Source organism: Odontesthes bonariensis, chromosome 4, assembly GCF_027942865.1.
Source record: "Odontesthes bonariensis isolate fOdoBon6 chromosome 4, fOdoBon6.hap1, whole genome shotgun sequence".
Classification (NCBI taxonomy): domain Eukaryota; kingdom Metazoa; phylum Chordata; class Actinopteri; order Atheriniformes; family Atherinopsidae; genus Odontesthes; species Odontesthes bonariensis.
The window spans coordinates 32,492,046-32,513,386 of record NC_134509.1 but is presented as its reverse complement, the minus strand read 5'-3'; the positions used below and the strand labels follow the sequence as shown (position 1 = coordinate 32,513,386).

General features: G+C 40.0%; 4 protein-coding genes across 5 annotated transcripts; 1 reads left to right on the top strand and 3 right to left on the bottom strand.

Moving 5' to 3' along the window:
* Positions 1 to 27: 27 nt before the first annotated feature.
* On the bottom strand, positions 28 to 4,426 carry atf4a (activating transcription factor 4a). 2 transcript variants are annotated; one of them, XM_075463991.1, is made up of 4 exons: positions 4,250 to 4,426; positions 3,078 to 3,257; positions 2,465 to 2,779; positions 28 to 1,753 (listed from the first exon to the last, which is right to left on the bottom strand). In XM_075463991.1, exons 2-4 carry the CDS (start codon positions 3,124 to 3,126, stop codon positions 795 to 797), a joined length of 1,323 nt encoding a protein of 440 aa, XP_075320106.1. In that variant the 5' UTR covers positions 3,127 to 3,257; positions 4,250 to 4,426; the 3' UTR covers positions 28 to 794. The 2 variants fall into 2 exon arrangements, with proteins under 2 accessions (XP_075320106.1, XP_075320107.1); XM_075463992.1 differs by having other exon boundaries at positions 28 to 1,750.
* An 807-nt stretch (positions 4,427 to 5,233) lies between these two features.
* Positions 5,234 to 10,462, bottom strand: LOC142379424 (apolipoprotein L3-like). The gene is made up of 9 exons (XM_075464584.1): positions 10,337 to 10,462; positions 8,971 to 9,075; positions 8,711 to 8,845; positions 7,699 to 7,785; positions 7,569 to 7,608; positions 7,433 to 7,484; positions 6,703 to 6,832; positions 6,352 to 6,540; positions 5,234 to 5,914 (listed from the first exon to the last, which is right to left on the bottom strand). Exons 1-9 carry the CDS (start codon positions 10,343 to 10,345, stop codon positions 5,504 to 5,506), a joined length of 1,158 nt encoding a protein of 385 aa, XP_075320699.1. The 5' UTR covers positions 10,346 to 10,462; the 3' UTR covers positions 5,234 to 5,503.
* Positions 10,463 to 11,868: 1,406 nt separating this feature from the next.
* On the bottom strand, positions 11,869 to 14,676 carry rps19bp1 (ribosomal protein S19 binding protein 1). The gene is made up of 4 exons (XM_075464583.1): positions 14,509 to 14,676; positions 14,011 to 14,190; positions 13,104 to 13,201; positions 11,869 to 12,378 (listed from the first exon to the last, which is right to left on the bottom strand). The coding sequence occupies exons 1-4, from the start codon at positions 14,561 to 14,563 to the stop codon at positions 12,229 to 12,231; spliced, it is 483 nt and encodes a 160-aa protein (XP_075320698.1). The 5' UTR covers positions 14,564 to 14,676; the 3' UTR covers positions 11,869 to 12,228.
* A 594-nt stretch (positions 14,677 to 15,270) lies between these two features.
* LOC142379425 (3-mercaptopyruvate sulfurtransferase-like) lies at positions 15,271 to 20,759 on the top strand. Its single transcript, XM_075464585.1, has 2 exons — positions 15,271 to 15,850; positions 20,461 to 20,759. Exons 1-2 carry the CDS (start codon positions 15,271 to 15,273, stop codon positions 20,757 to 20,759), a joined length of 879 nt encoding a protein of 292 aa, XP_075320700.1.
* Positions 20,760 to 21,341: the final 582 nt, after the last annotated feature.

Genomic DNA, 21,341 nt, shown 5'->3' with positions numbered 1-21,341 from the left:
CCACCAAAAAGACACATTACTCGTCGCTTGAGCACTAACAGATATTTATTAGAAAAAAAAAAGAAAAAGAAAAGCATTTTACAAGCCAAACACCTGTACCGAGAGTCGGCGAGGAAAAGCTTAAATGTTCTTCTTTTTAAAAAACATTAAATAAAAGCCACACTCGGCAAGCAAGGGAGGAGAAAACATTTACACAAAAAAAAGAAACTCATGTTGACAAGAATTCATTCATAAATAGGCTCATAAAGAGGCCCCTTTCTGGACTTTGAAACTGTTAGAAGATCAAAGAGGTGACACTGGGTTAAAAAGTAGGTAACAAGGTGGATGGAGTTTCTAATTTTACTGACATTTAACTTACTGATATAGGGTGTGGTACTGAATCGATGCTGGCAGTGCAAGGAAATGTTTTCATTGAGTTATAGATCAACACAACTGGGAACACGTGACTAATACACATGCTTAGTCTCCAGACACACCCTACATGTTTGCACATGTACAAATTGAGTTGGAGTATACAAGGGGATCAAACAGGGGACTGAGAGACAAGCATGTACAGATGCTTCACCCGACCAACTCTCAGCCCCCTGCTCTGAACAACTAATCTCATCAGCTTCCCTAAGCTTTCATCCGGCTATTTCCCTCTTCACTGTTCAGTTCTACATACCCAACCTTTAATCTCTAACAACCTATCCAATTCTACAAAAGATTACTTTGCTCGGCACTTGAGCACCGAAGCAGAAACGACCATGTCTCAACTCTGCAACAGCAGGCTGTGCACATGGACATTCTGCCATCTAAGCGACTGAACTGGTCTTTCCACGGCGGTGCTTTCGTACTTCCTCCATCAGGTCTTTGAGGTACTGGATCTCTCGGCTGATCGACTCCGCTTTCTCATTCAGCTCGTGGTTCTTCTTCTCCAGCTCGTCACACTCTACATTCAGCAACCCATGTTCAACTCTCTTCTTCTGCCGGTAACGAGTGGCTGCCGTCTTATTCTGCTCCATCTTCTTCAGTTTCTTCTCCACCACCTTGGGAGCGCCAGACACCGATTTAACCTTGGGAGCCTTTGGGGAGGAAGAGACTGCTGGCTCTGGTTTGCAGTAGGGTTTGGTCCTGGATGAACCAGGTGCCGAGGTACTAGGAAGGGGAGTGGGGTGACGTGCGGGTGAGCCAACAACCGACTCGATGCCCGAGTCGCTTTCGCAGTCGCTTGATTGAGAAATTTCAATGGACTGATCAGGGCGAGAGGGTGGTTCTTTGTTAGCAAGAACCACTACAAAGTGACCAGCGGCGGGAATGGAGAGCACGATGGGGCTGGTGGTCTGAAGGATTCTGCTGGGATCTGGGATGGTAGCAGCAAGGGAAGCAGCTGTTTTCTCAGCATCCAGGACATCTACTTCACTCCCAAGCTCCAATGTGAAGGCTGGAGAGGAGGGAGATGGAGGCTCAGATTTCACAACAACCTCTTGGACCACCTCTGTTGTCTTGGCCTCAGCTACGAGACTGGTTTCTAGTGGGAGGGAGGGGATGCCAGGCAAGGTCAGACCCACGTCTTGACCGTTTAGCTGGACAGGGATGGTTGTGCCCAAGGCATTTAAATTCAGATCCATCTGAGGGTCAAGAGAGGCCAGGAGATCTTCTGGGGAGCTGGGAGACTCATCAGATGAGCAGGATCCAATGAGAGAATCCAGGTCAAAATCACTCAAGTCGATTTTTTCTGACATCCAATCCATGCCCTCAAAGGCATCATCTGCTGACAAAGGATTCAATTAATACTTCAAAAGAACAATTTTATAAAGAAAGCACTGAACAAGCTGAACAACTAGAGTATATTATGTCGTTCAATTCGTAGTGTAATGATTCTTTACTCAAAATTACTTCAGATCACTTCCAAACAACCTTGAATTTATGACAAGAATCTGAAATACAGGGCACATTTTCTGATGACTTACTACCAGATGGACTCAAATTACACTCATTGCCTTATTTTTGTTACAAAGTGTGTAGTGGTATGCAAAAGAGAATAAACAAGTGTTCCACATGGAGCTGCCTCCAACAGGAGCATAGTTAACACCACCCTATTTGACAACTTTGTTGCTCTGAACTGAAGGCCACTTTCAAACTCTTTGCCAACACCAGCCCACTCAAAAACTATTCAAAACAGGGGAATAGTCTTCCACTGTCAATTAAACGTGGCCTTTTGACACAGCTAAAGACACATTTATTCTCCTTAACTTTTAACTGCACTGAACACTCAAAGGCCACTTTAGTCAAATATGGTTTTAAATGTGCTTCATAAAGAAGTTTGATTATTTAACATGTTTCATACCCAAGCTATGACTGTTGATTTGCATTTCTCAGTATTTAATACAGCTTATTTGAGCCGGCGTGAAAATGCTTCCCATCTTTTGCCTCTTTTTGAGCCATTTGGTTGAATAGATCATTAATTTTAGGTGACTCTCACCTTTGCCATCATCTGCTCCAACATGGGCGTCGAGCAGGTCGCTGGCAGCCAGCAGGGAGAAGGACAGCAGGTCCGCGTCAGCCTTGGTTCCAAGAAATGAGGCGTGAGTGGGAGGAGGGGAGGGAGGTGGAGAACCAGAAGAGAAGGGGGAATATGACATGGTCTGATAAGGAGACGGAGAGGACGTACAGGAGGAGAAAGAGAGGGAGGGCGAAGCTGGCGCCTTCACCTCTAAAGAGGAGGAGGGAGAAAGAGCTTCTTCTTCATCATGGTCCAGAAGGGGCCCCATGGGGTCAGCCATCAGAAATGAGGGCTCTGTGCACACAAATAATCCATTATTAATATACCATAATGTTCTCCATAAAGTATTTGAATATTTCACATTTAAATTATGTTTCCCACTACAATAACTCTTTAATATTAAAGCAGGTTTTCTGTAAATAAGGAATATAACAATGACCAGTTGATGTTTTAAAATAAAAAAGACAGAATGTGATTATATTATTGATATCAAGTCCTTCTGTTAGCCAAACTCTAAGCTAATGTGTAAGCTAGGTGCTCTGTATTCAGCATGTTGCAGTGCTTTGGGAACGTCAGACACCACAACACCAACCTAAGCACAGGGCCTCCACGTCCTCCAAGGCCAGCTGGGAGAGTGTCATAGCTGCTGCTGGTCAGTGGTGGTCGTGAGAAAGTGTATAACAACAAAGTGGAGTCTGACGACTTTATCAAGTCGAGGGGTCCGGTACTGCTGTCGACGGCAGCAAAGCTGAGGGTGGTTGCCGAGAGAGACCTGCCACACAAATATAAGATCCATGGTACAGTGAGAAAGTGACAGACATCTGAATGATGTCAGACAAACATATAGACACTGTCATTGCTTAGTGCTCATCACAAATAAAAACATTTATCATCAATCTGGGAGATGGTAACCCATAAGTTGTCAATGTGTATGAAAATAAACACAACACGACTACTGGTTCAGTAGTCGTGTTGTGTTTATTTAATTTTAACTTAAAACTTAATCTGCGTAATAATGAACTTCCTGAAACTAAAGCAATTCCTGACAATCAACCCTCATGAAAAAAATGCCAACTCCCTGTGTGTACTATGGTTGTTAAGACCGTTAACTTCTTACATGGGGGTGGGGAGGCTAATTCTGGCTAATCAGTTCATACAAAGTGTCATTGTTGGGAAAACACCCCGCCCTTCACCGGGGGATAACATTCCCTAATTTGGTCATGCTTTGGGCTGTAGCTCCACCCTCCGTTGTGAGTCACTATGGGGAAGTGGGAGGGGAACCGCCATTTTCACAACAGAGCCATCTGTGTGGGGCGGCACATTAGTGAAAACGACGGTGCGCGCCATTTTGGACACGCCACGTTGACAGGGTTTAATACGCACAAACAAAACAAACGTTTTAAATAAAAACACAGAACCGTATTACTGCTGTAAATTTTTTTTTATATATATATATAAAGAAAAGTTTCCTCTGCCCCAGCAGAGCAGTTGACACGCCACGCGGATTGATCACAAATCAGCTTAACACTAACTGCCGCCGAATGGAACTCTACCAGCTGGTTAACTGTAATTTGACACCGACTACTTCAAACCAGGAAACTCAATTTTCAGAACCCAGATTGAATGTATCCACTCATCTTCCCTAGAAGTTTATTTTCAATGGCTATGTTACTTTATTTGGCACCAGTCGATGAAGCTTACAGGTCAGCTACCAGGTCACTTAAGGCCACCTCTATGAAAATGTCGATAAAAAAAAATACTTACGCCATTTTGCCAGAAATAGCCAGTGCACTTAGCCGCTGCACTGCCGGGTTGTTGCCGCTGCAAGGTTAGCCGCTGCACGCCTTCACACAGCCATTTCAGCGTGCTGTAGCTTCCAGCGTTTCACTAAGTACACCTCTACAGACAAGCAAACGAAGAATGACCAAACTCATCACACAAGGATATAAATAGTCACAGCACTACCAAGTGTATTCCTCCGCGGTTGCAATCCAGTAAGGCGCTTGCTTTTAAGCAAGTATCAGCGCGCGTGAGCGGAGTTAACATTTCGAAGAACGATTTCACTGTCAATACCGCGCGTACCTTTTTCCCACAAAGGCACTACAGTATAGTTATTTTAAACGAACACATCCTTGTGTGCCTAACGATTCATTCGCCCGGGCCTTGTTTATAACTGGCTGCGTGCCTGACGTCCATGCGATTGAGGAAATAGATCCACATGCAGTTTCAAAAAGGAACGCTTATGTCAAATGTAGGTCAAAAGCAGAATGTAAACAATACCAAAATCTTGTGGACCCTTGACACTTATATCTAGTACTGGTCAGGGCCTACTGCATGATACTTTCTCTTCAACATATTTATGTCCGAATAGTCATTTTAATGTATAAGAGTTACTCATTCCTGTGCATTTAATTTGTTTTTTGAAAATGTTAGCAAATTTAATTCTATGTGTATTTCAAATGATATGGTATTATAGTTTCAAAATATATTTCCTCACTAACGTTACAAGGGAAGCTATGTGTGTTCATACCAGTTTTACCAATACCACTTATCCTTTAGTGGGGTGTCCCCGCACCATATATTTTAGTCCAATGACGCATCTACCCATTGCTCACATTATTGTTGCACGGGACTGCCCTCTGGTGGTTAGCTTCCGCACTTGAGTTATTTATATATTTCTAAAGTCACATACAGACAAACATAACCAAGAAAACACATATCCTTGTTTGTAATTGATTACTTTTGAAGAAGTTTATTTGAGAAAACATGTGAATAAAAAGCCAAGTAAGTAACAAATAAGAAAAAACAAACGAGTGTCGGTTAAAAACTATCCCAGTTATATAGTTTTCATAATTATCATATTCATTCAGCATAAATATTTGAATGTTATCATGTTTTTCTCACACTTGTTCACAAAGAAATACCACAAATTAAAACCTTAACCTGTACTGAAACCAAAAGCACAAAATGAGACAAGAAAAGCTCGCTGAGCACAAAACAGCTCATTCTTATCAAGGCCTAAACGAACAAATATTTGATTTCCACGAGACGACCCAATCCTTTATCAAGGTCTTCTGCTAGCTTGCGGATTTTCATTGCAAGTGCTGACTCAAGGCCTTTTTTCACTGTCTGCCCATCTTTGCCTTTGATGAAGTACATATCCATGCCAAGCGCAAAGCCTTCGATCATTCCAGATGCCTTGATGCTCGTCTCTGCGGCTATGGAACTTGCCTTTTCTATGGCCACCTTCACCGCCTTTGCTGCCTTCCTTGAGGTCAAGGGAGTGGTTGTCAAAGCAGTCAGACCATACTGCTTCAGCTGCTCTATGCCCTCGTTGATGAACTTCAAGCAGGCCAGAATCTCCTCATATTTGACATTAAAGTCATTTAAAGTCTGGTCAATTTTCTTCTTGTCACTTTCTAGATATGCCTGGAAGAACAGATTTAATCATTCGTTGCACAGAAGCTTTCAACAGATCCTAAAATTCTTTTTAGCATTATGAGGGCTCAAAGTTATGCTTAACAATCTTTGTAACATGTGATTATCAATTTTTCACATTTTTTTAGGGGGTTTCTTAAAAAAGGGGGTAAAAAAATCTGCCACTATGACACTTTTGACAAAAACATTTTTTTTTCATTGTGTCCATTTTCCAATATATTGTTCTCTTGTTGCATCATATTTGTCAGCAACATTTAAGAAAGATAAAAGATAAGAAAAAGAGAGGGAAAAACAAAAAATATGCAAGCGTCTTTTTTTTAAACAAAAAGAAAGATGGATGAAAGAAGCTAGATAAGCCATTTATAGCTCACAAAATCATAAATAAAAATCTAAAACAGATCCTTAAAGATTAGTGACTGTCTGGTCACCTTGTGTGCGATGGCTGCCGATGCACCAGTGACGCCACCGGCTGTAGCCACGCCCACTCCAACTGCGGTGAGTGCCAGCGAGGCTCCAAATGTAAATGGTGACAGAATCAACCCGGCAGCTGCTGCCACTCCTCCGGCTACTGATGTGGCTCCTCCTGTGATGCCAGCAATCTTTGTCCGCTTTGAAATCTCAAAGTACAAAGTACTACAATAAATATTCCAGGTTTTAACTCAAGTGTAGATCTCACACTTCTGAAATCAAAAGTACTAAAAGAAAAAAGCTGTAATCTAAACTGCAGAGCCAGACTCAGAATTTCATTTGTTTCTCTCATCATTGGAGGTGCTGCCTACCGTGCTTAAGTTGTCAGCAATGCAGTACAGCTCAGCAATGTGTTGTTTGAGGCTATCACCATGTTTAGACATCAGGTAGTCGTATATCCGCAACGCTTTATAGAGATGATTCCCTTTAGCCTTGATCTTCCTGCAATAATATGGAAACATTTTTCATGCTTTATTCGTGGAACTTACGCAGTCAAGTCCAAACAGATTGTGGTTTAAAATGCTGGAACCAATAGAAGAAATATGAATCTAATCCAGCCAGATATGTGACTTTTACAGTATTTCATCACCATTACGGAGTACATTTTGAGGTTCAAAAGGTTCTACTTTTTACTTTGCTGATGGGGTGGAATCTGTTCTTGGTCTACAGGGCTTCTGTAAGTGTGACACATTTCATCAGCGTTTGAAACACAATGTGAAAGACTGCAAAGGATATTTGGTAAGCTTTTGAAAAATTCGTCGTTAAAAAAGTAAAGCATTATTACACATACATCCAGCAAGCTAAGGGCACAATAAATCAACTAAACGAGCAGCAATATGTATTATGGTAACCTGACAACAACAGTTAGGGCAGTCCCTTCAGCAACAACAGTCCTTTGTGTTCAATGACAGTGAGCAACTGTTAGCATGTTAAAACACGAAGCTAATGGCAACATACCTAGTAAACATCAGCATTTTGCACAGTCAGTTTTAGCTTGTAACAGAAGCACAGCTGGAAAGTGAGATGTCAGAATTTACGTACTCTGCCTCTAATGACCCATGAAGACAGAGTTCTCTTTCCACATCAGTCCAGGCTGTAAAGACAATAAAGACAGCAGTTTAACAACTTTAACCACTTAACAATATCATTGAGAAATAATTTCAAGCTTCTAACTCACATGTCAAGTCATTGTTGAAATCTGACCAAGACCCGCCACACTGGTTAGAGAAAGGCAGTTTATAACACAGGTAAAATAGTATAGTTATGCCCCTTGATATTGATAAAGTGCAGTGAGTGTAAATTATTACCAAGGTTTCATTGTTTTCATGTAGAGACTCCTTGTGCTTCCAGGCTGGCAGGGGAGGAGGTTTTCTTTGAACTGGTTCTTCCTTCGCCTGTGAAAAACATTGTGACGATCCAGATTAGCTGAATACTAAATCTGTTAGAATTGTTTAGAAATGATCTTCCAACTGTCATCGTGGCAGTTCTGATCCAAGAGTTATGATGTCTTATTTGCATATTTGAATATCTTTTCTGACCTCTGTGTGACCCCATACTTTGGACTTGGCAAATGTTACATCTATTATTAGATAGGCTGTTCTATTGTAAGTTTTGTTTGTAGTTCTCTGTTGTGTATTTTAGGACTCAGAGCATGTCCTCTTTCTTAGTGCAGGACTGAGCTGCACAGTGGTAGTTAGTGTTGTCGCCTCTCAGCTGGAGCTTTGCATGTTCTCATCAGGTACTCTTGCTTCCTCCCACCATCCAATAACCATACATGTAAAGTTAACTGATGATTTTAAATTGATTTTAGGGTTAAGTGTGAGCATGCAGGGTTGTTTGTCTCAATGTTGGCCCTTTGATTGACAGGCAAACTGTCCAGTAGTGGCTGGGATAGGCTCTAGCCATATGAAGCGGGTATAGAAAATGGATAGAGATGGATAATGCTGTATCATTAATGATTTCAGTACCTTAACTATCTAGATCTGTTTGTGGTCAGCAACTTTGTTTATTCAAGATAAACTAAATTAGAATTCAGACAAATAAAACATTTTGGTGTCTGGGGCTACAATATGTTAATGTATGACATTTCTATGTGATTTGCTCATGATGCTTTACTGTATCATTCAATGATGTGACAGGGCAATTTGCGGTCAAATTATTATACAAAAAATATAGTAAAGTTCAAATGTCCTTAACTCTGAATAAACAGGGCAGCTGAAAGTCAGTAAAGGGCACTTTCACAACACCTGTGAGTAAATACTTCATCAGAGAAGATTTGGAAAGAAAAAAGAATGTAAACAAAACATAAAACAGCTGTACCTTGACGAGATGAGATGAGATGAGATGAGATTCAACTTTATTGTCATTACATATGACAATGTATTCGTTGCCAGTTTCACTTTCTTCTGAATTTTGTTTTGTTGGGGGCGGAGTTGAGGTGCAACTCAGAGCTCTCTGAGTTTAAATGAAAAACAACCAAACACAGTCATTAACAACAAGAACTGGACATTTATCAGACACAAAACACAATTTAAATTAAACATTTTGATTCAAACCATTTTGGATTACTGAGCACAAACCTGTGGAGGCTGTGGACGAGCGGAGACAACTTTTAACAACTCTTCATCAAAAGATTTTGTTTCATAGATATGCTTCGTCCTTGGCAGAGGAACAGGTGGCTTAGGCTGCAAAGAGAAAAAAAAGGCAAGACATAAGTCAACCTGTAATCTCAGGGACATTCTGCAGCATAATATAACAGTTTAAGAACTTTATGAAGGAAATATTCTCAAGTGGACTCTAATTTGAACATTTAAGCTATAAATAAATTAAACGAAATAAAGTTTAAATTCAGTGCAAAATAACTGTACCGTTTGGGGCTTTTTTGGCAACTGTGCTGTAGGTTTTTACCAATTTATTATTATGTCGAGGGGAAATGAAGAAATGAAGCTATCTGAATACCTACCCAGACCTATTCACCTTTACTAAGACAGTTGAGGTTGAATTCAACAGAAGTGAAATTATTCAAAAATACAGTCACAGAGGTTGAATTCACCCTCCACTTAAATATCTTGAACTTGTTCTTTGCTTCTTCCAAAAGTCTGTTTACCCTAAGTGCTCCCCCTGCTGGGCCCCCAGCTGCTATTGCTTCTTCTAATCCAAATCCACTCACTGGACTTTACTGCCTCATCTGACACTTCCTTCACTATTTTCCTCACACTCTGTCCACTTACCTTAAAGGCATACTGTGACACACAGTCAAGGCCGTCGAACAAGACTGACTGCATCTGTTTATCTGGATCAACCAGCTCATACTTTCACTTTTGCTATAATTCATGTTTATTGCAATCAATTCATTCAATGCAAACTGTGCATACACTCATTCAGTCACTTTCAATGAGCTGATAAATCATGTTATATCTGCGTAAATGATTTGATCAATCCTTCAACACTTAACGTCAGAGTCTCAACAGTAAGATGTTAGAAAAAGATAATCAACTGTCACTTTCAGGATGAGAGGTGGCTGGTTGCAACGGTGAATTTAGTGGCTTATCCTGGACATTTTCTTTGACCGACTGCATGGCATTTGAAGGCCTGGTGCCTTTAATTTTAGTTTACCTTAACACTTTCAATATCTAATAGCCAAAACCAAGAAAATTTGCAAACGAATAATAAGGCTAAATTACAATAGTACATAATTTTCGTACCCCTTCCGGTTGTCATGTAACAATGAAAACACAACCAGAGTACAATGCAGATGAGTTGGAGGAGATTTGTGATAAATAAATCAGAACTGTATGTTTGCTAGCCACAAGCAAAATGCATTTTTGTGGGTGATCTTTGCTAAATTATGCAATCATAAAATATGAATCTGTGACGTTATAGTTGAATTATTGCTCTGGTTTAACACTATAATGTCGTACAGCTAAACTTAATCTTATTTCTTACCTTTGGCATGATGCAACTGTTCCTACTTCTCTCGTGCTGCAGTCACTCAGATAGATGCACTCATTGCAGATTCTTACCAGGTGAGATGTGAAAGCAGTCTGTAACTTGTGACCCAACTGGTTTTTAGTTATCATAGGTACGATAGGAGCTCATTAGCTTACAGACAGGGGTGGATCTAAGGGGGCTGGGCCTTGCTCAAATACGATTGATCATCTATGAAAAGAAAAGAGTCTGAAGATTGTAAAAAAAAAAAATGTACAAGGATTTGTGTTTTTCTCTGAATATTCAGAACCACACACAAATTAAATAATCAAAGAAGTTTTGTACAAGTGGACAAAAATAGTTGCTGTGTCTTTTATGTGCGTTGTAATGCTTGCTGTTAAAACCTCCTGACTGCACAAGGTGGGAAGTGCGTCTGCAAAAGCATGCATGTTAGATTAATTATTTTTTAGAGACACGAATGGTGTCTCTAAATCGTCCCTAGGAGTAAATGTGAGTGTGTGTGTGGTTGTTTGTCTCGTTTTTGGATGGATTCAGTGCAAATTAACTGTATTTTTTGTAAGTGTAGTAGAACTCTTGGCCTACATAAACCACTTAGCATGAACACAGCTGCAGCTCGGGGAGGAGCAGTACCTGAAGGTCAACACATTGAGCTGTCCTTGGGCAAGACATTGAACCCCACATTGTCTCAGATCCATTCATAAGCATGTGATTTGTGTTTGATAGAGGTCAAATGCCACATAGTGCATACTTTCTCTTTTGCTTTAACCTCTATTTAGTTACTAATTTATTCAATACAAACCAGGGGAATACACATTCAGTCACTTTCAATGAGCTGATAAAACATCTTTTATCTGTAGAAATATTTGACCAATCAAACAACACTTAATATCAGTGTCAAAGAGTGTCAAAAGTAGGATGTTAGAAAAAGATTGACTGTCACTTTCAGTATGAGAGGTGGTTGGTTGCATAAGTGAATTCACTGGCTTTTCTTGAATATTGTCTTTCATTAATATTTACAATATTCAATTACTAAAACTGGGACAATTTGAAAATAAATAGTAAGGCTAAATCACAATAGAATATAATCCTCTTACCCCTCTCATTTTCATGTAACAATGAAAACTAAAACACATGTGAAATTGTGTTTCATTCTGGATATTCAGAATCACGTGTACACAACTGCACATGGTGGGAAGTGCGTCTCTGAAGGTGATTGCTTTTTCCCCCACTTCTTAAAAAAAACTTAATTATTTAATGTGCAAATGAGACTACGCTAGAAAGTAGAGGCTTTCAGAGGAAAACAGACATTCCTTTTGGAAGATTTGCAGTTACTTTCAACACATTTCAAGGTTTCCCCATGTCTTGCATGTCACATTTTTATATGATTTCAATGCAGTGGTGTACAGAGAAACATTTGAACTATGTCACCTGAAGCTTTGGTCTTCATACAAAGCCCTAAGATGGCATTTTGTTTTGGATTTGCAGTACAGAAATATAATTTAATAGTCTCATAAATGAGCACAGTCAAATACTTGGTGCGTTTAAATTTATTCCCATTACACATGAACAATAGTAGAAATGAAGTTACAGTTTCTGAAATTCCAAAATCATTTTCATTCAGTTAATACCCAACTATGACTGGAATAGCAAGTATGTGTTATATGAACACTTCTGCTACAGCTCCTACTTCACACATCAAGTATTCTCCGGCAAAGTTTTGAGACAATAACAAATCAAGGGGTACATTTCACCACTTTGAAACCAAAACTTGTATTTCAGGTATGCAACGGAATGAGAATCCAGAGCAGTGAGGTGGAACTGACTTCCAGGACATAATATGATCCAGTAAAACACAGCTTAACGTGCAGTGTCTCTTTTCACTGTGTGTGTCATTTTTTTCCCTCGACAGTCCTGCCAAAGTATTCCATCTGGAACTGCCGGAATTCCTCCTCTGTGAACAAAGACTGTGGCTCCTTGGCTTTCTTGGCGGGTCTGTCTGGGTGATTTCGGGACTGCCTCCCTGAATTGTGGCTGAGGATCTAAGCCAGAAAGAAATCTCACTTTAGAACAAATTTACCTGTGTTGTACAAGTTCACACTTCACGAGAACAAGTTCAAAGTTAGATTTACACATAAAGAAAAAAAAACAAACAACTCACTAAGTTAAAAGTTCACCACCTGAAATTCTGAACTAAGTTCACAATCTCAAGATCAACTATAGTTGATGCTCATTTCTCACTTTTTTTTTTATTATCTTTTACATAACCAATTTCATTTGATCCGAGTTTAAGAAAGTGCACTTGAGCCCCTACAGTCATTACTGTGGGTTTAAAAACAACAACTTTGCTCTCCAAAGTCATATTCAGCCTTACATCGTTTTTAAATAAAACATCAATAAGTCAAAAATGATCATCTACTGTGGAACTCAAATCAGTCTACGTTTCTCATATGTCAGTATCTTTTTAAAATCATACTCTGGTGCCGATGGAATAACCAGTCAGCCCCAGGCTCAAAGTGTCGCAACTATTCAGTTTAGTATTGCTTCTGTAGCCTGTCTTCTTCCCGCCTCTTGTGCTACTATTCGCAATATGACATTTTTGCCAGAGCATGCCATCACAGGTTGCATGCAATTCCATCTCAGCACCATACGTGAACTGTCAACAAGAACGTTTTGCAATTCAGTGCAAGAGAGCTGCGCTCACTGCACGCTGATGAGTGCCTGGTTAACGTTCCCAACACTCATTTTTATGATCAGTCTTCCTTACCTTCATTGTATCTGAATCTGTTGCTTTACAGCCGTTTTCCATAAAGTATTTGAGATTGGCGCTCAAATGGCTCTTTCCCTGCTTCTTCCGAAACTCTTCTGCAAATGACACCAAAGAAGAAGAACTTTAATGCCAAAAAGCAAAAGCAAAATGGATTTTATTCTTTAAAACAAACACTATCACATCAACTTCTACAGTTTTAAAAAATTCTCAATTTTATTTTTGCTATATGGAATTTATTCTTATTTAAATTGCTGTGTTGTTCCATCTTTCATTGAGCTTTTTTCAATACAAGATCATCAGAGCAATGATGGACATCTCTCAAGAATCAGATGCAGACGTGCAGATCCCACTGCTACGGCTGACAACTTTCTGATGGTTCAGAAAGACGGGAATTAATCTGAATGTGGGTGGAAAGTTGTAGATGGCATGTTGCTCTTATTAAAGTTGTCCTTCTGTCATTGTTTAAAAATCAATAAACACTCAATTCTGTCAAAATTACACATTTGTTTTTTCTTTCCACAATAACAATTCTTCTCATGCATGAAATGGCTCAACTCTACATACTTGCACACTGATATTAATTTGACTTTGCAAGCAAACAACATAAATGTCCCTTAACACTAATCTTTGATTTATCTCGTTACTGATGACCAGGTCTGACAAATGAGATCCAACCTGCTGGAGAAGGTTTTATTGTAAACAACAACAAAAAAAACCCCCTAAACTATTCAGATTGCTAGTGCCTTGCTTACACACACACACTAACATTTGTGCTTGCAACTCTTATTCTTGGGATCTGAATAATTCAGATCAAACTTTCATGGGTAGCTGGCCTTTCTTGTTGCCATTAACAGTGGTTTTGGACAGCGATGGTTAATATTTCCAAAGTGAAACGTGTACTGACCCACTGCTGATTTGATCCTCTTGTCTTTGACTGTGGCTTTGCTCTTTCCGGGACCGAGGCGGCCCTGCAGCCTCTTGACTTGTCTGGTGACTCCCTGCCGCTTGGTGCTCACCAGCTCCATCACTGTGGCCGAGCTGGGGGTCTTCTGCTTCTGCTTCTTCTTCTTCTCTTTGCTGACATCTGATAGGAAGCAAGGGGGAGAAAGTGAGGCAAAAACCTAAATTTAAGCCGCAAGCATGGTTTCTCTGAATATGCTCCAATTATTTATTTATTAGTTTTTGGAGAAGAATTGAATGAACCAACCCAGGTTAAAACAATAAATGCATGCATTTGACTTTTTTACTAGTTGTACTTCTAACTTCTAAACAACTTGTAATATAGCTGCTAAATTGGACACTCAAAATATCCAACTACTCCCAACATTGGTGATAGTTACATGAGAGCAACTATCACCGTTGCTAATGTTAGCAAAGCGATAACCTGACAGGCTAAACTGACCTTTAATGTCATCGCTCAGCAGCTCCAACCCTCTCCTGATCAACGACGCCGACATGCCAACTCAGTAATGTGAGGTTTTTAGTATTTTCTCCGTTTAACATCTGCTGAACACCAACCTCTAACCGTAGTGCAACATGTGAGCCATCAACATCCGGCTCCTGATGTGCGTCAACTGAAAGTGTCCGTCAGTGAACCGTTGGATATCATTCAGGGTGAAAACCGTTCCTACCTTCGAAAACAACTACTACCACGACTGCATAATGATAATAATGATGATAATTATAATATGAAGAAGAAGAATGCATGAAATAAAACTTCCATACATGCATTTAATATGCACAAATGGTTGAATTAATATGTCATTTAAAACAATTTAGGCTGTCTTTTATACTTTTATAAGTCTATTTTTGTTTATGCAACTCAAGTAAAATTAAAACTGAGTTAGAAAACAGAACAAGCTAAAAACTGAGCAAATATTAACGACTGCAATGTTCACATTTAAAAAATGTGCTATGTTTGGCTCAATTTTCTAAATATAAACAAGTGGGGCGTTTAGAGACTTAATGTGAAATCAATGTAATGTGATTATTTTAATGTTATAATGTAATTTGGCTTCTGTGATGCGTAGCCTGCCACTTCCAGTCGTTGCTCAGTAAACATATGGTTGTGCTCTCCACCCCTGTTACCTTTGCTCCCTCTGTCATTCTCAACCTTTGGCACAGGAAAATAGTTACCTTTACGTCTCTGCCTGCAACACTGACTATGGCGCTTCAAACTAGGGCTCTGGTCACCTCTAAATGGCTTGCAGATGCTATGAAGATTCAGGGAAAAATGCGCATCTTGGATACTTCTTGGTATTTACCCAAACTACGCCGACATGCCAAGAAGGAGTTCAAGAAGAGGCAAATCCCAGGCGCAGCTTTCTTTGACATAGACCAGTGCTGTGATAAAACCTCTCCTCTGGACCACATGCTGCCATCAGAGAAGGTCTTTGCGGATTATGTTGGGAATTTAGGAATAGGGAGCGACACGCACGTCGTGGTGTACGATGGCAGCGAAGTTGGTGCGTTTTCTGCACCCCGTGTGTGGTGGATGTTCCGTGTTTTCGGCCACAGTGCAGTGTCTCTGCTTAACGGGGGGCTCAGGAACTGGGAGCTGGAGGGTCGACCAGTGAGTGACCAGTGCGTCAGACCCACTCCCACAGAGTTTAAGGCCTCTCTTAACCGTTCTTGGGTAAAGACCTATGAGGATATCTTGGATAACCTGGACACCAAAAAGTTCCAGGTGGTGGATGCAAGGCCCTCTGGCAGGTTTAGAGGGCTGGACCCTGAACCCAGAGACAGTGAGTAGCCTGGTCTAAAGGAATAATTGCATTTATCTGTTCAACTTTTCTGCAAGCACAAGACAGCAGTCTAAATCATTCACCTTAATCCAATAGGAACATTCAGCTACCCACACAATTAGAATAGAATTTAGAGCAACATCAGAAAAGTTTGCCAAACCTAAAACTATATGCTTCAGACTTTTATTTTGAAGGACATGTACTTTTGCTATGCACATCCCCTGGCCGGAGGCTGAGATATCACAGTTCACGACTTTAATTACCAGCCCTGCACCACACTGCTTTGCGGTCACTTGATTTTTGTGGCCTTATGAAGCATCTTTATGACCTCTTCAGCATTACAACAAATTCATGTGTTTGGCTGTACATGTGCAGGGCTCACGCAAACAGTTGTTTTGTATGACAGTGGTGTTACATCCCACAACTGTAGGGGGATCCAAAGAGCAAATAATCTGCTAAATTGTCTAGTGTTACTTTAAAGGAGACAAGCTTGGGGTTCTGTTAAAGAAGGGAGGTTTAATAACAAGCTCTGACTGTAACTCTGAATTCTTTAACAAGTCCACCATTTGATATGATTGTTTGTGTATACCCTTAAATGTGACCCATACTGGCATCCTATAAAGCAGTGGTTCCTTCCTGTTTTTCTGCTGTGTGCCCCCACCCCCCATGATGCGTGGACACACTCTTACGTACACAAGCACATCGAAAGAATAATCTCCAAAGCTTTACTGCCACAAGCTGAAGATGTAGAGGTCCAACCCTCATGATTCCTTTGATACATACTCAACAACATAGGTTAAATGAGACCCAATTTCCCCCCCACTGCATGCTCATACACTAACTAAATTGGTGTGCAAATCAGCATGTACAGATGCACACAGTCACTGTTTCATTGCAGTGAACATTACTGTGGCTCCATGTTTTTTTTCTTTCCAACAAAGCACCCCACTTTACACATTAAAACCATCTGCACTGCATGTTGTTTGATTCAGGAACCTTCAATCTGTTTACTGATCTCATTCTGGAGAGTAAACAACTCTGTGAAAGCGGTTTATTCAGTTGTTTGCACAAAGTTGTAGACGCACTCATTTAAGAATCCTTTTATTTTCTGCATTAGCCTAAAACACAACCAATACACCTCAGTGTGTAACAGCAGCGCTTAGTTAAAATACACCCCTGCAAGTCGTAAGAGGAAAATACGACTTTATGAGTATTTCCACACCAGAGCAGACGTCACTCTCAAATCATTCATTTACGAATACGCAAAGTCATAATGAGGAAGCTGGGGTTGCACAGTACCTGGAACCATACACCTCGTCATGATATGACATCAAGACCAAAATATAAGAATAGTTTTCTTCTGAGTAACCTTCGGTTAAAAACACAGAAACCCCTTTTGTCACTTGCTGGTACGGTTTACTTCATCTGGTTAGGGTTAGAAAACAATTATGTTTCGAGCTAAAATGCAACCATCGCTTTCATGGATGCCGTTTTTCTGAGAAACATGGTTACATGTAAATTAAACACATTATGATGAAACTTTCAAAAGTCTCAAATTCTTTGCTGACAACCCCCTAAGAAGGAAATTCAGAGTTTACAGTTTCAAAACAGCTGATGTGTGAAACCTCAGTTATCTTTCAGAGAGGAACCATCTGCTCATCTCACATGGCTCCATGCAAGCAGATGAGTTTCCACTAGAAAACTCTTTAACATAGAAAAATAAAATATACATTTTATTCAGAATTCATATGATGAGGAACAGTATTTTAGTACAACTTTAGACTCTTCAGACAATGTTCAAACTATTTTCTGATCAGTAATTCTTGCTGTAACTGCTGAGCTCAAACTGGGGCTCTATGCTGAGAAGGTGTGCAGCATCTGCATAGTTGTTGTTCCTTAAAGGGATAGTTTGCCTCTTTTGACATGAAGCTGTATGACATCCCATATTAGCAATATCATTTATGAACATTTTCTTACCCCCTGCTACGTCCTGTGAGCCGAGTTCCAGCCTCGTTTTGGCGTTGGTAGTCCGGCTAATTGGCTGGCGCCACAAAAATAAAGCGTTTTGCTTCTCAAAACAATATGGTTTGACTTTTTCCTGCACAATGCTTTTGTGATGCAAATGTATTACTCTTTTGAACACATATTGTTTTGAGAAGCAAAACGCTTTTTTTTTTTACCCCAGCCAACTAGCCGGACTACCTTTGTCAACGCCAAAACGAGGCTGGAACTCGGCTCACAGGACGCAGCAGGGGGTAAGAAAATGTTCATAAATAATATTGCTAGTATGGGATGTCATACAGCTTCATGTCAAAAGAGGTGAACTATCCCTTTAACAACAAAGTCACTTCCACAGATGGTAATTATGAAACCATCTTCCTGGTGTCAGGGTTAGGGTTACAGAATGACTGATTCTGCCACGATTTGAAGTTTGAGTTATGTCATTTGTATGACTCAAAACTCATAGGAAGACCAAAAATATACTGAGTTGAATTTTTGAAAAAACTAACTTCCCACGTCAGGTACGATGACGTGTTTAGCAGTTTCTGCTGGTTCTTCCAGTGAATAGTAATTTAAGCTTAGTCATAGTCCCATGACATCCACAGCTGTGAATTGAGAAAATGAGTCACTTTCACAGTGCAGAACTTAACATACCAGAAGGTTTTCTTCCTCTTAACTACAACAAGAATCACCTTAATCAAGTTACATGAGTTTAATCCTCAGTGATCAGACTTATTAATCATAAATTAAATCAGAGCAGTTCATCCAGTCTAGTCTAATTTATTCACTCTCTTTTTGTGTCCTCCTCACACAAAAGGTAGATGGAATATTGAAAAAAACAAAAGTCTAACTCCAGCATCTGCTCTCCTGAACAAAAACCAAACCAAGAATCATCGTGGCACAGGCATGCAGGGGAAAAGACCCAAACATTTCACGGGTGTACATTGGATTTTTGCAGACTTTGCTCTGCACAAACATGCAATGTGCACACAGTGAGAATCACTGGATATCACAAACAGTAGAAGAGCAAACAGAGAGATGTGATCATGAATTTTATTCGTAGTCAGCGGCCCCTGGAGTCACCCAATACATGCACACACCACTGTGCAAGCTGACCATAGCAGATACTGTATAGTTAATGGGTACTTAGAGCTTAGATTTTTTTCCTCACTTAGATGTATCAATCTTAGCATGATAAGACAGCGAGAGAAGGTATTTGATCTAATTCCATATACTTCTCTATCTCACACACAAACACTTGCATATGTGCAATTGTGAAAACACACACCCGATCACACACATAGGGGAGCTTATAGCAGTGAACTTTGACCAGATTGACTGTTGCATTGAACATAGAAGTTTGCTGTTTTGTATACAGTTTGGACAAATGATAGAGGTTTGTAATCATGATAATCACAAACAATGCTTACACATACTTGATGTATAAACCGTGAAGTCAACAGATGACAGCATTTGTATTGACGGTCCTAATATGTTTTTGTTTCTCATTATCTTTGGGAATGGCTGTATTGCAATTTAAAGATTTTGGAGAAACATGAGGAGAAGTTCAAAACCATGCTTTATCACACCTGCCTTGGTGTTACTGTAGATGACTGAATCCCCCAAATTTTTGTCCCTTTCCTTTAATGCTGAGTAGTTCATAGTGTCACACAGCTGGAAAGATCGTGTTTTATTTTGCAGCGTTCCGATCAACCTTCATTTAAAACCTTTATTGCTACTTTATCCAAACCAAATCACAAAAGTACACATCTTCTGGTGCTCTTTGCCCTCTTACTGTGTCTGATGCCTGCATTGCAAACAGCTGAAAGGCAGAAAATTAGTCACCTTAGATCACACAAGAGGCATGACAATGATATGACACATCAGTGACTCTGTGTTTTACTCCTCTACTTCTTCATTGAATCACTACATTGAGGTCTTAATAGCGCATCGGGCTTGATGCATTTCGAACACTGCTTGAATGCAGTAGTGTATCATAATTATAAAATACACAAGCCAGTGACAATGTGCTGCTTTTTGATAGTAGTAGCAGTATTATGACCTTTTCTTAACCAGGAATAATACTCAGTGAGATCAATAATATATCAAAGTCATTATTTGTGTTATTTCCAGCACAGCAGCACCTAACTTCTGCCTGACACTCAACCAGACCAATTCAAGACGTTCATAGAGTTTTGTTGCTTAATTGATTGATTTTGACTAATTCTAATACGAGCAAACCTTTTAGAGTATCTTTTAATGTAAATGTTGTTTAAGAGCTGTCGGATTGGTCTGGGACACACCTTGTGCTTTGAACTTTTGCATTGGGTTGACCCTTTGTATTTATTGCTCCGTGGCAAACTATGGAGCAATGGATATAATGGATGACAATTAAAAAGGCAATTGATATTATTCAATAGAGTGTTAACAATACCTTTATAGTAACAGTGGAAATGTTCAAACGTACGAAGTTTGAGTTGTTTGACAAAAGAACCTTGTGTAAACAGGACCTTCTAACATCTTGTTTATGTTTTGTTTTTTTTCGGAATTTCTCCATGTTTGATTCTTAATCAGGCAAAGCTTGAATTATCTCTCTCTCTGATTGACAGACACAGAGCCAGGCCACATCCCCGGCTCCATTAGCATTCCCTTCCACTCCCTCCTGGCCCCTTCGGGTCACTTTCTGCCCAGGGAGCAACTCCAGGATCTCTTTGTCCGTGCTGGTGTGGACCTCAGCTGCCCCATTTGTGTCTCATGTGGCTCTGCTGTGACTGCGTGCCATGTAGCGCTAGCAGCTCACGAGTGTGGGCATCCGGGAGTGTCCGTTTACGACGGTGGGTGGTCGGAGTGGTATACCCGCGCCGTGCCTGAGCATGTTGTATCTGAAGGCAGAGGGAAACATTTGTGATTGATTTCACCAGATGGTGTGAGTGAAGATTTGAAACTGGATCACACTGAAACAGGATCACAAGAGTCTATTTTTGGGTGCTTTGTATCTACATCTTATGAAGCTACAGTCAGCAGTGGGCTGACTAAGCCGAGCATAAAGACAGGAGTCAAGGAACACAGCGACATGTTTTATCAACTCTGAATGTTAGCACTGTACACATTATGCCATCTTTGTTAAATCCATGTGTAAAAACTTGTGAAACATCAGTATTTTTACTTTTTAGACTAACTGGATTCTAGCTTCACAGTAAAGCACAGAGTGGTGTTGATCTTCTCATTAACCTGTCAGCCAAAAGGCTAAAAAATGAATGTTGAACTGTTCACTGAACACAAATAAATCTTAAATCTTTAACAAGCTTTTTTGTCATTCCAGACACTGCTTTGTGGCTCTATTGAAAATCGGTAATATGCGAACAATAAACTGGACTTTCAGTTTGTTTACAGCTAAAATGCTTACATTAGAGCATATTTACTGAGGCCTTAGGTCTGACAGAAAGGACACGACACTTGCACATGGATAAAAAAGTGTGGTTTTACAAGT

Bases quoted from the DNA above. Each gene is read 5' to 3' on its own strand.
- atf4a (XM_075463991.1), bottom strand. From the start codon at position 3,126: ATGACACTCTCCCAGCTGGCCTTGGAGGACGTGGAGGCCCTGTGCTTA. The intron at 2,780-3,077 runs GTTGGTGTTGTG...TTGTGTGCACAG, and splicing joins CGTGGAGGCCCTGTGCTTAG to AGCCCTCATTTCTGATGGCT. The intron at 1,754-2,464 runs GTGAGAGTCACC...ATCCTTTGTCAG, and splicing joins TGGAGCAGATGATGGCAAAG to CAGATGATGCCTTTGAGGGC.
- rps19bp1 (XM_075464583.1), bottom strand. From the start codon at position 14,563: ATGTCGGCGTCGTTGATCAGGAGAGGGTTGGAGCTGCTGAGCGATGAC. The intron at 14,191-14,508 runs GTCAGTTTAGCC...GCTTCCTATCAG, and splicing joins GCTGAGCGATGACATTAAAG to ATGTCAGCAAAGAGAAGAAG. The intron at 12,379-13,103 runs GTAAGGAAGACT...TTTCTGGCTTAG, and splicing joins CAGATTCAGATACAATGAAG to ATCCTCAGCCACAATTCAGG.
- LOC142379425 (XM_075464585.1), top strand. From the start codon at position 15,271: ATGGCGCTTCAAACTAGGGCTCTGGTCACCTCTAAATGGCTTGCAGAT. The intron at 15,851-20,460 runs GTGAGTAGCCTG...TCTGATTGACAG, and splicing joins GGACCCTGAACCCAGAGACA to ACACAGAGCCAGGCCACATC.
- LOC142379424 (XM_075464584.1), bottom strand. The intron at 7,786-8,710 runs GTACAGCTGTTT...TGTTTTTCACAG, and splicing joins TCTCATCTCATCTCGTCAAG to GCGAAGGAAGAACCAGTTCA. The intron at 7,609-7,698 runs GTAATAATTTAC...TTCTCTAACCAG, and splicing joins ATGAAAACAATGAAACCTTG to TGTGGCGGGTCTTGGTCAGA.